The sequence below is a fragment of the Rutilus rutilus genome, assembly GCF_951802725.1.
Source record: "Rutilus rutilus genome assembly, chromosome: 21".
Taxonomy (NCBI): domain Eukaryota; kingdom Metazoa; phylum Chordata; class Actinopteri; order Cypriniformes; family Leuciscidae; genus Rutilus; species Rutilus rutilus.
The window spans coordinates 13,774,815-13,788,690 of NC_140226.1; the positions used below are offsets into that span (position 1 = coordinate 13,774,815).

Sequence of the window (13,876 nt, forward strand, 5' to 3'; positions counted from 1 at the left end):
AACATTTGATTTTACATTGCTCATAAAAATGTAAGCAATTTTCAAGTTATACAAGATTCAACTCATTTTTAAGTCAGTTTAATGTCATTTAAGTTGAAATTATACTTAAAAATTTAAGGCAGCAACTTTTCTTTTTTTTACAGAGTACAAAGACTGTGGTAGCAACTTGTGGATTGCCATCTCAGCACTAATACAAACATTATCTTGTGAAAATCAATTATAGGTGTATGGTTAATAGACTTTTGCTGATAGTATTCTGGCCTAAGCGTATTAACTCATAGACTCAAATCCACAGCCTTGGACCGAGACAGAAACTCCATACATTGTGAAAAGAAATAAAAAATACACACAATATTTTCTAGATGCTGTGGTAAGGAAATCAATAGCAACACTGCAGTTCCAGCCCATTCTAATTGCATTTCAAGTCAGGGACGTTGGGCTCACTGTCTACTGTTTTACAAGGACCAACAGTGCTCTCTAATGGACATTTTAAAAAGGACAGATTCTCAAAGAGTTGATGAACCACATCAAACTACCTCCTTTCCTTTCACTGTCTCAGAAGATTACAAAAGGGTATCAGGTTCAGACAGGCCCTCAAAAGAAGCACTGCTTCAGCTACTTCTGTGATCCATCAAAGCACATCCTACAGTGCTGTAATACAAAGGATTAGCAATCATATCAATGACGGTGCATGGACTGATATCCTGACCAGCTTCCACATGAGACAAATAATACAAAAAATGTACCATAACCATAGTTTTAGCCAAACTTATAGTCTGTTTATTGTAGACAGTAGATGGATTTTACAATAACAACAATAGTAGGCCTATTTTGGTGGAAACTGGTTGCCACAATATTTTATTTTTATTTTTATTTTTTTTTGTTCTCTAAGGGCCGGTTCACACAGAATGTGTTTTTGCTGTTAAAAACGAGAGACGCAGGTCAGTGGAATGAAAAAAAGCACAAGGTCTAGAGACACGTTTTTTAAAGGTCCACTGTCATAACTGGAAAGCTACTTTGAAACAATCTGTATTGTAAAAAGCGCTATATAAATAAAGGTGACTTGACTTGACATATTGATCAGCTCCTCCCCTTTTTTTAAAATAGCCAATAGCATTTTGTTTATATCACAGCTTGGCCAGAGCTGTTGAGTTTGGTAAAGCCGCAGTTTCCTCCTAATCTCTAACCGTTTCTCCTCCTGATCTCCTCCATATCGCTTTAAAAAACAGTATTCTGTGCAGAATTCAAATGGGTCTGATACGTTTCTGATACGGTCGGCACCAGCTCGAGCACATGATCCGCTCTGTGCTATCTTGTCTCTGGACGGGAACAAACTGTGTGTTTGCGTGACACTAACGTGAAACCAGACTTCATTCACCCCAATGGAAAGCATATTCGTTCCCAATCCCCTGTATAGAGCACTATGTGCCATATTTATAATGTGGGCGGTACGCTTTTTGTCATTGTTTTGAAACACTACCTCATAGATAACAGTAAGGCTGTATTCATACTAAAAGCCAAAAAACTTCAATTTTAAATTTCATGGGGACTTTAAAAGTAGATTTTTTTTTTTTTTTTTTTTACGTGAGCGCCACGTTTTTAGAATGTCCTCTCATGTGCGAGACGCTGCAGAACAAGTGCAACGGTTAAAGATGTCTGTCTAGTGTGTGTTTACATTGAAAGACAATGGTAAAATAGCGGTAAAAAAACACGTTCTGTGTGAATTGTAAGAACTGTACGTTCTGTAAGACTTTAAATCCACAAAAAAAAAAATATTTAAATAAATAAATAATATTTATTTATTCTTTTTAAAGAAAATAAGAAAGAAATACTTATTAAAACAGGATACTTTACAATAAATAACTAAAAAAGTAACGTTAGCCACAGATGATGATCTTTCTTGAAATAGTATACAAACTGAACATATTCCTTCAAATAAATAAGTAAGGAATAGTAATGGGATTTCATGTAGAACACACCCCTCGGGGTAAGACTTTGAGATCTGCTTACTTCATAATCTTTCTACATACTCCAAAGCTGCAATTTTATAAGGAAAATGCAGATCACACAGGGGGTCTGTGCACTTGCTGTGAGTGACGGTCGTCATGCCAACGTGTGCAGTACACACTACACACTAACGTTACACACTACACAGATGAACTGCGTGCGAGTCGCACTGCTGTTTTCAACTCTTCTGCCAGTCGCTTGTCGTCCTTTTCCCGTTTAAAAATAAAATAATATTTAATAATATGGCGGCTTGTTTGGTACCGGATTTCCCAGCTGTAAGAATTGCCTTAGAACATTTGGGCGAGTTAGGTAAGAAAATGTCTTTGTAAGGGGAACATTTTTTTTTTTTACGCACACAAATTCATCCGCCAACTAACGTTAGTGTTAAATACTAGGATCGCCTCAGTCATACCAATTTCAATGTGTCCTGTCTTTATATAATACATATTAAGAATCGAGTTTTAATTGTTCAGTGAAATAATGTAGATTAATTTACACCTTACAGATGCACGACTGAGGGAAGAAGGGGTTTCTTTTAGTCAAGAAGCAAGTCACCACCTGAGAGAGACAGCTGAAGCCATTAAAGAGCTGGTATTTACTAGTATTTACATTTATTTAACTGAGTCCTCGTAAACTGGTCCATTCTTTACTGTGGTTTTCAAAAAAAGGGTCATGTATTCGGCTCATATCCGATGTGTCATCATTTCTGTTTTGCAGTAGGCTACATGCCCTGTAATACTTTTCTTAAGATAGTAACGTTATAAATGATCAAATTCACAATTTTTAGAGATGGAATTAATAACAGATTTCTTCTTTTGTCAAAATTTAGTCAACATAGGGGTGAATTCAAATAATTTCATGACTAGTTTGAGTGATGTCGCAATTTTAAGTGGCATCATACCGTCTAACATGAAAAATCGGTGTGTTTCTTCTTATTTTCCTTTCTCCAATCAAAATGCTTCAAACAAAACAAATAATTTTACTTCCTGTTAAAGTTACAAATTACCAAATTCAGATACTGCATTACAGGAATGGTCAATGTAGTATGTGTTCAGATCACTGTGGCAATCTTATTTAGGAATCATCTAGAAAAACAGCACGTGAGAAACTTGAGGTTGAAACCATTGAGACGAGCAAGCTTCGACATCGAAACATTAACCTACAGGATGAAATCAAGAATGAAATATCAGGTGAGTTCATCCACAAATCTTTGGAAACCTGTTGAATCCATGAAATAAAAGTCTAAATGCTGTGGCAACAACTCATGGTTAATGGGAAACTGTAACTTCCTAAAGATATTTGTTGATGTTTTTGAAGCTTGTGTAGCTGCAGCCAGAGAAGACAATGCTGCAGTGTTGAATCAACTTCAGTCTGAGCTGAAATCTGTAGTAGATGACATACAATCCATGGAGGAGAAGCAACAAATCTTTGAACTAGAAAATGCTGTTCTGCTGTGAGTCTTCAAACATGTTGACCCATGGGGATCATGGGAAATGTAGTTTCCATTATTATTTGTACCATTTTTAAAGCTGAAATGCATGTGCACATTTCTTTCAACATTAACTTTCTTGTAAAAGCAATAGGTGTGTTCGACGTCAGCTGTGGTTGCATGTAACTGATCGCTTGCAGTCGGGGGAGTTGAAAACGGAGACATAAAGTCAGACAGCCGGAAAGTGGTGCTTGTGTACTGTATCAGAGAAAGTGGATAAGATATAATATTTGTCAAATACACAAGCTTTTCGGGTGTTTTCATGAAGCAGAAACAGTGTTCATTCAGTACTTTATTGCTTAAGCGCCATATACAAGAATAAAGTTAAACATAAGCCTATAAAATATCAATAAAGTGGGTCTATATATTTGTATTAGTTTTATTTTGATAGACAAGACACAATAAAACATTATGGGTACATGAAAAGTGTTTTTACTGTTATGAAAACACAAATTTGTGAGCATCACCTGACCTGAATGTATCAGAATGAACACAAAACACACGTGATCGTTGTGAATCCGGCCAATCATGAAACAGCTGTGTCGTCTTCAGAGCTTGTGCAGCCGCTCTGGAGAATCTGCGCAGAATTGCTCTCGAATCGCTCTTGCATTACTTTGATGACATACAGTATATGTCATAGTCGCATGGCATCTGCACCATCTTAAAGGAATAGTTCACCAAAAATTTTAAATGGGTATTCAATATGGGTAACCAAACCCATTTACTGGGCCCATCAACTATTTGGTTACCGACATTCTTCAAAATATCTTTTGTGTCCAGCAGAAAACAGAAATTCATACAGGTTTGAAACAACTTGAGTGTGAGTAAATGATGACAGACATTTTTGGGTGAACTGTCCCTTTAAGTCATACAAAATTTCTAGAAAGTCGATTGGTCTGCGAAGTGACACTTCACGAGTTCACAGTTATATATAATTAGTTCACACGTACATAAAATCAGATGTAGTAATTTATGCGTATTTGGTGTGCTGATGCGGAGAGGTCTCCGAGCTCGGAATATGGCCCGAACCCAGAGTACTCCCCCATCCCAGGTTTGGGATAGGACTAGTAAGTGAGGAGATGGGGTGGTGGAGGGGTGCTGAAAAACTGTCATGGAACAGCGGTAAAAACTGCTGTATATATACCTCCCGAGTCCCGATGTTAATTGAGATGACTGGATGAGCTCCTCCCATAATGATTAGATTAATTATCTGAATGTGCTTCTCCCGAACTTTGTTAATAAGACATAACATCAAGTCGAACACACCTAAGGTCATTATTTTTGCAATTCTGTTTGGTGCTATAGAAATGACACACTTTAGCATTAATAACTCACAAATGATAAAATGCATGTTTACTGACTTGAATGGGTTAAATGCAGAGGACAAATTCCGACTATGGGTTACCATACTTGGCCTTCACATGTCACTTTTCTCTTGTCATTATATTTCAGTCGAGAGAAAGAAAACATTACAGGAAACTATGGAGATGCTGTTGATCAGATGAATCAGCAGCTGTCAAAAAAAGCTGGTACAAAGATACTGCTTACGGAAAAACAGAATGAGATCCAGTCACTGAAGGACAAAATTGTCCAGGTGGAAACAGCCCAACGGGACCTAAAAGAAAACATGATTCAGAAGAGGAAAACATTTGCTGAAAGCAAACGCACTGTAGGAAAGGAGGTAGACTGAGCATATTTTTTTCAAACAGGATAGATTTTCACTCAAAAGCTGGGATTTAATTCATATTTTCCCTGTTTAGATAGAGGAAACTGTTCTTAAGATTAAAGGACAAAGAAAAATCAATGCAGAAACTCGCAGGGAACTGGATATCATTACATCAGAACTCCAAGACAAGGAGGAGACAGTCACGCAGTGCGAAAACGTAAGAATCTACACATGATGTAAAATGCCAAAACAATAATACAATAGTGTTGGTATGGGATGATTTGTATGGCATGCTTTATTCGTTTATCTGGTTTCAGCATATCGCCCACTTGGAGAAGAACATTGCTGGACTGAATGCATCTAAAATAAAGTGCAAAGAATGGCTTCATGAGGAGAGCAGTAAGACAGAAGAACTTGATCGACAAAAGTAACTTACTGCTAAACAGTTGTCTTTTTCTGTTTTCTTCACCTCTGGTCAACAGAAATCAGCTTTGTTATTAATAATCAACAGGGAGTTTCATGAGCGAGAACTGCTTGAATTGGCAGAAGCATTTGAACAGAAAGTTCAGGCCATTCAGGAGCAGATGTTAGAGGTAAGTAGAGGCAGACATCTTTGTAAAACTCCTGACAATAAACGAATGGCTGCTCGTGTTTAATGCACTCTTTTCGTAGGGATCAAAACCCTCAAATCTCAGTCTTTAGATGTCAGATCTGAAGCATCGATTTCCTGCCTCTGGCAGGTCCCGCTGAGCAGCCATCACATTGAGCTTTTTATAATGCTTTTCTTCAAAGACACAATGTGCATAGATGACCTTTAATACAGCTGAGTGCTGGACTGCCCTTAGATGTTATATAGTTCAAGCAGTCAATAGGTGTGCGCCTGGTCTGGATATTTGAGCATCCATCTGTCTATCCATCTATCTATCTACCTACATTCCTTGCAACCGTATATGGTGACACTGGTTATGGCTGTCAGTGTACTGTTTTTAAAGGAGCTGTATGTAAGAAATGTATTTCAATTAATCATAAAATGGCCCTGATATGTCACTAGACATTAAGAAATCATGTTCATTTCAAATACTTATATCACTGACAACAGTAGTCCGGCCAGGATATTGTCATTTAAAAAGTGAAGTTGCAGCCCTCAACTGATGTTGATGTTGTCATCTTGTGTTTTGGCCTGAAGCGCCACCCTCCACCTATCTACCAATCACAAAGTCAGTAGTGTTTCGGCATCGGGGTTGCCAGCTCTGCTCTCGTTACCACAACTACGTAGCAGCCTATGTTCCTGCTGGATCCTGCAGCCTATCTGGCAACCTCGAGTCAGGGGGGAGGGGGAGGGGATACACCGCTCTACAGTAATTTGAGAGTGATTGCAGTACCAGTTTTGGCCACAATCTTACATACGGCTCCTTTAACTCAAATGAAAACTTTCGTTAATTGAAATAAAGCTTGAATAAAATATAAATATTAGGTGAAAAACAATAAATACAAATTTGAAATGTATTAAAATTACAAAAATTAAAAGAGCTAAAAAAAAAAAAAGTAAACTACAAAAGACAAAAGCATGTAACAAAATTACTAAAACTTTAATATTCAAATTGAAAACATAAAAAGCAAGCAAATAAAAAATATGAATAAATAGTATATAAACAACACTAAGGGCCAGATTAACTAAACAGGGCAAATCAGCGTGTGAGCATAAAAGTGCCGATGGGAGTGGAAAGTTCTGCGCGTGATCTACTGGCGACATGCAAATAAAAGAACACAGACGCAACCGGATAATTTCCATAATGACAAACGCAATCTACCAAGAGCAGCGCGAATTAGCGTCTGGTTTAAGACTTTGTTTGGGCGGTAAATAATGGTGCAAATACCAGTAAATTGACTAGCGCAAACCTTATTAAATCGAGTTGCGTGATTCATTTAAATACTGTCCTCACATAAATGTGGTGTCTGAAAGGAAAACTCCTACAAATGCATATATGCAATAAGGAGCAGCTGAAAAAAAATAACTGTGTCCACGCCTTTTCAGCACAAATTTTTCACTGCGCGTCTGTAGTAAATCCTGACAGTAGTTTTTTAACGCCAAAAGACGGGTTTGCGCTGGCGCAAGCTGTTAGTAAATCCGGCCCTAAAACAAAACTTTTACCTGTGCGGAAAAGGTCAAATTTGGTAAAAGGTGCAAACATTATAAATGAAACGTGCTTAATAAAAACAGTTCCTTTAATATCCTTATTTAAAGGAACACTCCACCATTTTTTCATATTAAACTATGTTATTCCCTTTACTAAGACGAGTTGATACATACCTTTCTCGTCTAAGTGCGTGCACTCAATCGCTCTGGCGCGCGGTGACACTTTGATAGCACTTAGCTTAACCCAGTTCATTCATTAGGGTCCAAACAGAGATGAAGTTAGAAGCAACCAAACACCTCCACGTTTTCCCTATTTAAATACAGTTACACGAGTAGTTACACGACCAAGTATGGTGACACAAAATAAAACGTGGCGCTTTTCTAAGCGGGTAAAAAGGATAACTATAATGTATGGCGGAATAGCACTTGGGAGCACTTCGACTCGGCGCAGTAAAAAGTCACGTTGGTTCTAATGACAGAAGTGAGAGGGAGAGGGGGAGAGGATTTTTCAGGAGCCCAGTGGAAGTACTCCCAAAAGTGCTATTCCGCCATACATTATAGTTATCCTTTTTACCCGCTTAGAAAAGCGCAACGTTTTATTTTGTGTCACCATACTTGGTCGTGTAACTACTCGTGTAACTGTATTTAAATAGGGAAAACGTGGAGGTGTTTGGTCGCTTCTAACTTCATCTCTGTTTGGACCCTAATGAATGAACTGGGCTAAGCTAAGTGCTATCAAAGTGTCGCTGCGCGCCAGAGCGATTGAGTGCACGCACTGAGACGAGAAAGGTATGTATCAACTCGTCTTAGTTAAGGGAATAACACAGTTTAATATGAAAAAACGGTGGAGTGTTCCTTCAATAGACGTATTCCTAGTTTTCACATGACGTCACCCTTTATATAGGGACGCCCACCTGGAGGGCAAAACAAAGCTTTCCTTCATTGCCTGCCAGTCATTTTTAATGTAGTATATTGTAGTAAGACAGTGATAAAAGACCAATTTCAATATACACCTTATTGATGAAGCATATAGGCAAGCAGATAACTGCAACACAGTTTCTCATTAAGCATTTTTCCATGGAAAACCATTATAAAGAAAACGCTTAGCCATTTAACCGTTGCATTCATTTTATGGGCTCATCTGCTCGTCTATTTATTGTATACATCATCAATAAGGTGTATACTGAATTTTACAGTAATAAAACTGATATTTTTTATTTTATGCAAAAATATTATATAAATATTGTTTATTTTTTTATGATATATTATTTTAATACATAATGTTTTTTATGTTTATAATATTACTTAATTTTTATTTTTTTATATAATATTTTATATAATAGATCTTCAAATGGTTTGATTTTGGGGTGACATGGATTGCCCATCTAAGCCATCTGTAAAGAGCAGGCTGAAGTCTGAGACAGAGTAAGGATCTGTGATTTCTCCTCAGATTGAAAATGAGATCAAGGAGGAACAAGAAGTGAAAATTGCTCTATCAGAGCGGCACGCTAAACTGTCAGACATCTTCAGCACTCAGAGGAAAAAGGAAGATGACATGATTGCTGAAAAACACAGTCTGTCCAAACGGTACATTTGTCTCTTTAGTCCTCTTTCTTCTTTGCTTCATCCTGATGACTAACTTGAAATGTATATTTAAAATGATTGTTTTGTTCCAGGTTGGAGGAGAATAAACTGAGACATGATGAAGACATTATATCCATTGCCAAATGTAGATTTGAAATGAAAAACATGAAAGAAGAGACGAGACAGCTTCATGATGCTAACATGTATGGCCCTGTCTTTTGTTTTCTGGTTTTGTCTTACTACATTACAACTAAATTGTTTCATACCTTTATTTGAATGGTTGTCTCTCAGAATCAGTGAAGATATGTTCAGAAAAACTCATGAGGAACAGGAAAGTCAATTGGCCAAACAGAACATGATCAGGTCTGTCTAACATGTTATTTTAATATTACTTATGATGATATATACTTCTTATACTTATATCTATCTTCTATGGAAGACTAACCTGAAAAACATACTTGAGAAAATTCCAGGTAATTGCGTAATAAAGAGAAACTCGATATACTCTTTGAATAGAAGAAGCAGTTTATCTTGAGTAAAGCTAAAGCAAATTTAGTTAAAGATCATTAGACAGCTGACCATGAGAAATCAATAAATTATGTTATCTCCTCAAATCATTACCTTTTCCCCGCCAGCGTTTTTTCTTTTCTTTCTTTTTTTTAGTTGTCAGCCAGCGTTTTTGATCATTTTCACAAAACTGTCATGGCCCCCAGAGAATTGTGCTGTATGAATAAAAAGAAAGAACAGAGTCTCTGCTTCTAAACAAGAAAAAGTTCCATAATTTCCATAAAAACGCAACATTTTGAAGAAAAAAAAAAACAAACTGAGAATATCGCGTTTTTGTCAAAGACTACAACACATGCTTCTTCTTCTCCTGTGTTTTGATCCGGAGATTCTGTACTTTTTCAGAAGATGTCTAATAGCGCCCCCTACCATATAACAGTGAAAGCATGTATTGCCGGAAATTCCATCAATGGCGGGGAAAGACTTAACATGGTCATTATTATGACATTAACATATTTGTACCCAGGACTGTAATTGAAGCTGAAAGAGAGAAAATAAGTCAGTCTCTCAAAACTCTAAAAGAGGAACACAAGGAGTATGTAAGGAAGATGAATGCATCCATCGAACAAACAGAGAAGAGATATGGAGAGCTTCTCGAGGAGGTCTGACAGAATCACTTATCAGTAGTGGTGGCAATACAAACAGACATAGTTGTATCTAAACATGCTGTTGTTTTTGCAGGAAAAGAAACTCCAAGACCACCATATATTATTGAACTCAGTGATAGAGGATCTGACAGAAGAGCTGTCCAACACTGAGAAAGAGGGAAAACAACTGGAAACGAACTACCAGCATGAAATTCTACAGCTCACTGTACAAGAGAAAATCCATATTTGTATACGTATTATAAGCTCAATAAAACATTTTAAGATGGAAGCGTGCATAACTGCATCTGCAGACTAAAAATGTATGTCTTGTGATTCAAAAGAGGGATGCAGAACCGATCGCTCAAGCTCATATGGAGAAAGAGCAGGAGCTCAGGGTCAAGGAGTCGGTTTTAGAGGCAGTGGAGTCTCAGTTAGACATTGACCATCTCAAACATCCGACTTTAAAGAACCTCATAACAGGTACAGACCCATATCTGGTAGGCGTTGAATCCACATGTACCAGATGTGGCCCGCATCTAGGCTGACAATATGTTGCTGTCTGGGTTTCTAATTGCAAAAGATTGAAATGAGAAAGAATAGAGATTAGCATACACAGTAAATTGATGTTTGGTTAAATTGAATGGCACTTGTAGTAGGTTAACTCAGATGTTTTTGTAAGGATTTTGTGTTTTTTCCCTTTACCAGAGTTGGAAAACCAAAAGAAAAATCTTGAGTTCTCTATTCAGAAGGTCACAAAGCAGACTGCGGCTCTCCTACAACCAAAGGTTAATATTTACTCGGCATTCACATTTCCAAATTGTGTGCTAAATTGATGGTTTTAGGCTACGTCTACATTAATCCGGATAGATTTGAAAACGCCGGTTTGCGACTTTAGCATTTTCATGTGTTTTTCAAAATTTTCTTGTGGGGTTAGGGTTAGTATACCCTAACCCTTCAATATGACTACTATCCCTTCCATACTACACTCACCTAAAGGATTATTAGGAACACCTGTTCAATTTCTCATTAATGCAATTATCTAATCAACCAATCACATGGCAGTTGCTTCAATGCATTTAGGGGTGTGGTCCTGGTCAACACAATCTCCTGAACTCCAAACTGAATGTCAGAATGGGAAAGAAAGGTGATTTAAGCAATTTTGAGCGTGGCATGGTTGTTGGTACCAGACGGGCCGCTCTGAGTATTTCACAATCTGCTCAGTTACTGGGATTTTCACGCACAACCATTTCTAGGGTTTACAAAGAATGGTGTGAAAAGGGAAAAACATCCAGTATGCGGCAGTCCTGTGGGCGAAAATGCCTTGTTGATGCTAGAGGTCAGAGGAGAATGGGCCGACTGATTCAAGCTGATAGAAGAGCAACTTTGACTGAAATAACCACTCGTTACAACCGAGGTATGCAGCAAAGCATTTGTGAAGCCACAACACGCACAACCTTGAGGCGGATGGGCTACAACAGCAGAAGACCCCACCGGGTACCACTCATCTCCACTACAAATAGGAAAAAGAGGCTACAGTTTGCACGAGCTCACCAAAATTGGACAGTTGAAGACTGGAAAAATGTTGCCTGGTCTGATGAGTCTCGATTTCTGTTGAGACATTCAGATGGTAGAGTCAGAATTTGGCGTAAACAGAATGAGAACATGGATCCATCATGCCTTGTTACCACTGTGCAGGCTGGTGGTGGTGGTGTAATGGTGTGGGGGATGTTTTCTTGGCACACTTTAGGCCCCTTAGTGCCAATTGGGCATCGTTTAAATGCCACGGCCTACCTGAGCATTGTTTCTGACCATGTCCATCCCTTTATGACCACCATGTACCCATCCTCTCATGGCTACTTCCAGCAGGATAATGCACCATGTCACAAAGCTCGAATCATTTCAAATTGGTTTCTTGAACATGACAATGAGTTCACTGTACTAAAATGGCCCCCACAGTCACCAGATCTCAACCCAATAGAGCATCTTTGGGATGTGGTGGAACGGGAGCTTCGTGCCCTGGATGTGCATCCCACAAATCTCCATCAACTGCAAAATGCTATCCTATCAATATGGGCCAACATTTCTAAAGAATGCTTTCAGCACCTTGTTGAATCAATGCCACGTAGAATTAAGGCAGTTCTGAATGCGAAAGGGGGTCAAACACAGTATTAGTATGGTGTTCCTAATAATCCTTTAGGTGAGTGTATATAGTAGGCGAAAAACAGTATGTTTTGTGGATTCCACATGTACCAGATGTGGGACAGATCTGGGCCGATCCTATGTTGCTGTCTGGGATAGCAGGCACATACTGGTATAAACAGAGATATCTATCAGTGTGCATCACATGACTAAACGTAATTGTTTTATCCACTTGAGAAAGCATTTTCAAAATGTTTTTCTAGAACAAAAACAACATAGCAATTTAACAATTTCAGCAAGGCTAAAATGTAGAGAAAAATAAGCGTTTTCAAATGTATCCGGATTAGTGTATGTAGAGTCTATTTGCCTTAAGAGTCTATTTGTATGTTTGCTGCCACGTAGGATGATCTGAAGAAAGAATTGATGACTTTGAGGGCCAAGCATATGGCGACGTTAACTTCTAACACTGCAGAGATCAGTGCAGTCGAAAAAAGCATCTATGAGAACAGGGTCATGCTTGAGCAAGTTCAGATGGAAAACAGTCGTCTGCATATGGTGAAAACTTGCGCTAATCAGCACAGACACATCAGCATATCGCTTGAGATGTTTTCGCAACAGTGCTTTCTAACAGCTCTGTACTTGCAGTGCATTGAACAAATAAAGGAGGAAATATTGGATGCAGAGAAAGACAAGGAAAAGTATATGCAGGAGGCCAAGTGGATGACGGAGGGAAAGCAGTTCCTCTTTAGTGAGTCTTTTGACAATCACTTAGGCATTTTAAACTATAGTGCTCTTAGTATAATGATCCAGGACCAATCATGTGTCTTTTCCATCCCTAGAGAGTCTAGTAGACACCTGGACTACAGATATGCTGCTTACTGAGGTACAAGAAAACAAGCGAAATATACAAATTAAGCTCAATCAACATCACTGTTGGTATGCTGTCGATTATTACTCGACTTCTCCCTCCATTTGTTACAAAAATACAAAATTGTGTTTAAAGTAATGTACTTACAGTGAAAGTCTAATGGAAGAGCTGCACATTCCTGCATTTAAGCTCTCCTTTAAACTGAAGGACGGCGACAGATGCTGGAATGTTCCTTTAACTGACGAACTTGCATGTTTTATGTTGTGGCTATTGAAAAGTCTTTTCTGACCTTGATGTTTTGATGAACTTTACTTTACAATAAATGAACTAATCACGAGTCTTTTATATTAGGAATCTGCAGATCAAGACCAGAAGATTGTGGAGAGCATATACAGTCTCATAGTAAGGATTCAAGAAAGAAAACATCACATCAGTGACGTCAACAACAGGCTGGAGAAAGAGTTAGTGGGGATGAGTTCCATGTTAGAGAAGCCAAACTAGAAAAGCCAGGAAATAAACATTTACACTTTATATTAATATGGAACAGCATTTCCACTATTTCCAACCGAGATTTCAATCTTTACAAGCAACTTCTAGCTGATTTGAAATATCTTAGAACAGTCTTACTAGAAACATTTATATTGATTATTAGTAAAAATGGTACAAATAGTTTGTATTAATCCTTGATAATGATAGTTAATAAAATACCAACGTTCATGGTGTTCATTTTAGCTCACAATGCATTGACTTCTGTTAACAAATACAACTTTTGATTTAAAAAATGTACTGTTAAATGCATGACATCAACTAAGATGAAAAAAACTGTATTGTTTAT

At 37.9% G+C, this 13,876-nt stretch overlaps 1 protein-coding gene across 1 annotated transcript; it reads left to right on the forward strand.

The window, feature by feature from the left end:
- The first annotated feature begins 2,197 nt into the window (after positions 1-2,197).
- On the forward strand, positions 2,198-13,826 carry ccdc175 (coiled-coil domain containing 175). Its single transcript, XM_084393641.1, has 19 exons — positions 2,198-2,316; positions 2,513-2,598; positions 3,086-3,197; positions 3,325-3,460; positions 4,949-5,177; positions 5,257-5,379; positions 5,480-5,589; positions 5,674-5,755; positions 8,750-8,886; positions 8,976-9,086; positions 9,175-9,246; positions 9,914-10,049; positions 10,129-10,260; positions 10,376-10,514; positions 10,740-10,819; positions 12,576-12,728; positions 12,819-12,921; positions 13,013-13,056; positions 13,393-13,826. Exons 1-19 carry the CDS (start codon positions 2,250-2,252, stop codon positions 13,540-13,542), a joined length of 2,202 nt encoding a protein of 733 aa, XP_084249767.1. The 5' UTR covers positions 2,198-2,249; the 3' UTR covers positions 13,543-13,826.
- Positions 13,827-13,876: the final 50 nt, after the last annotated feature.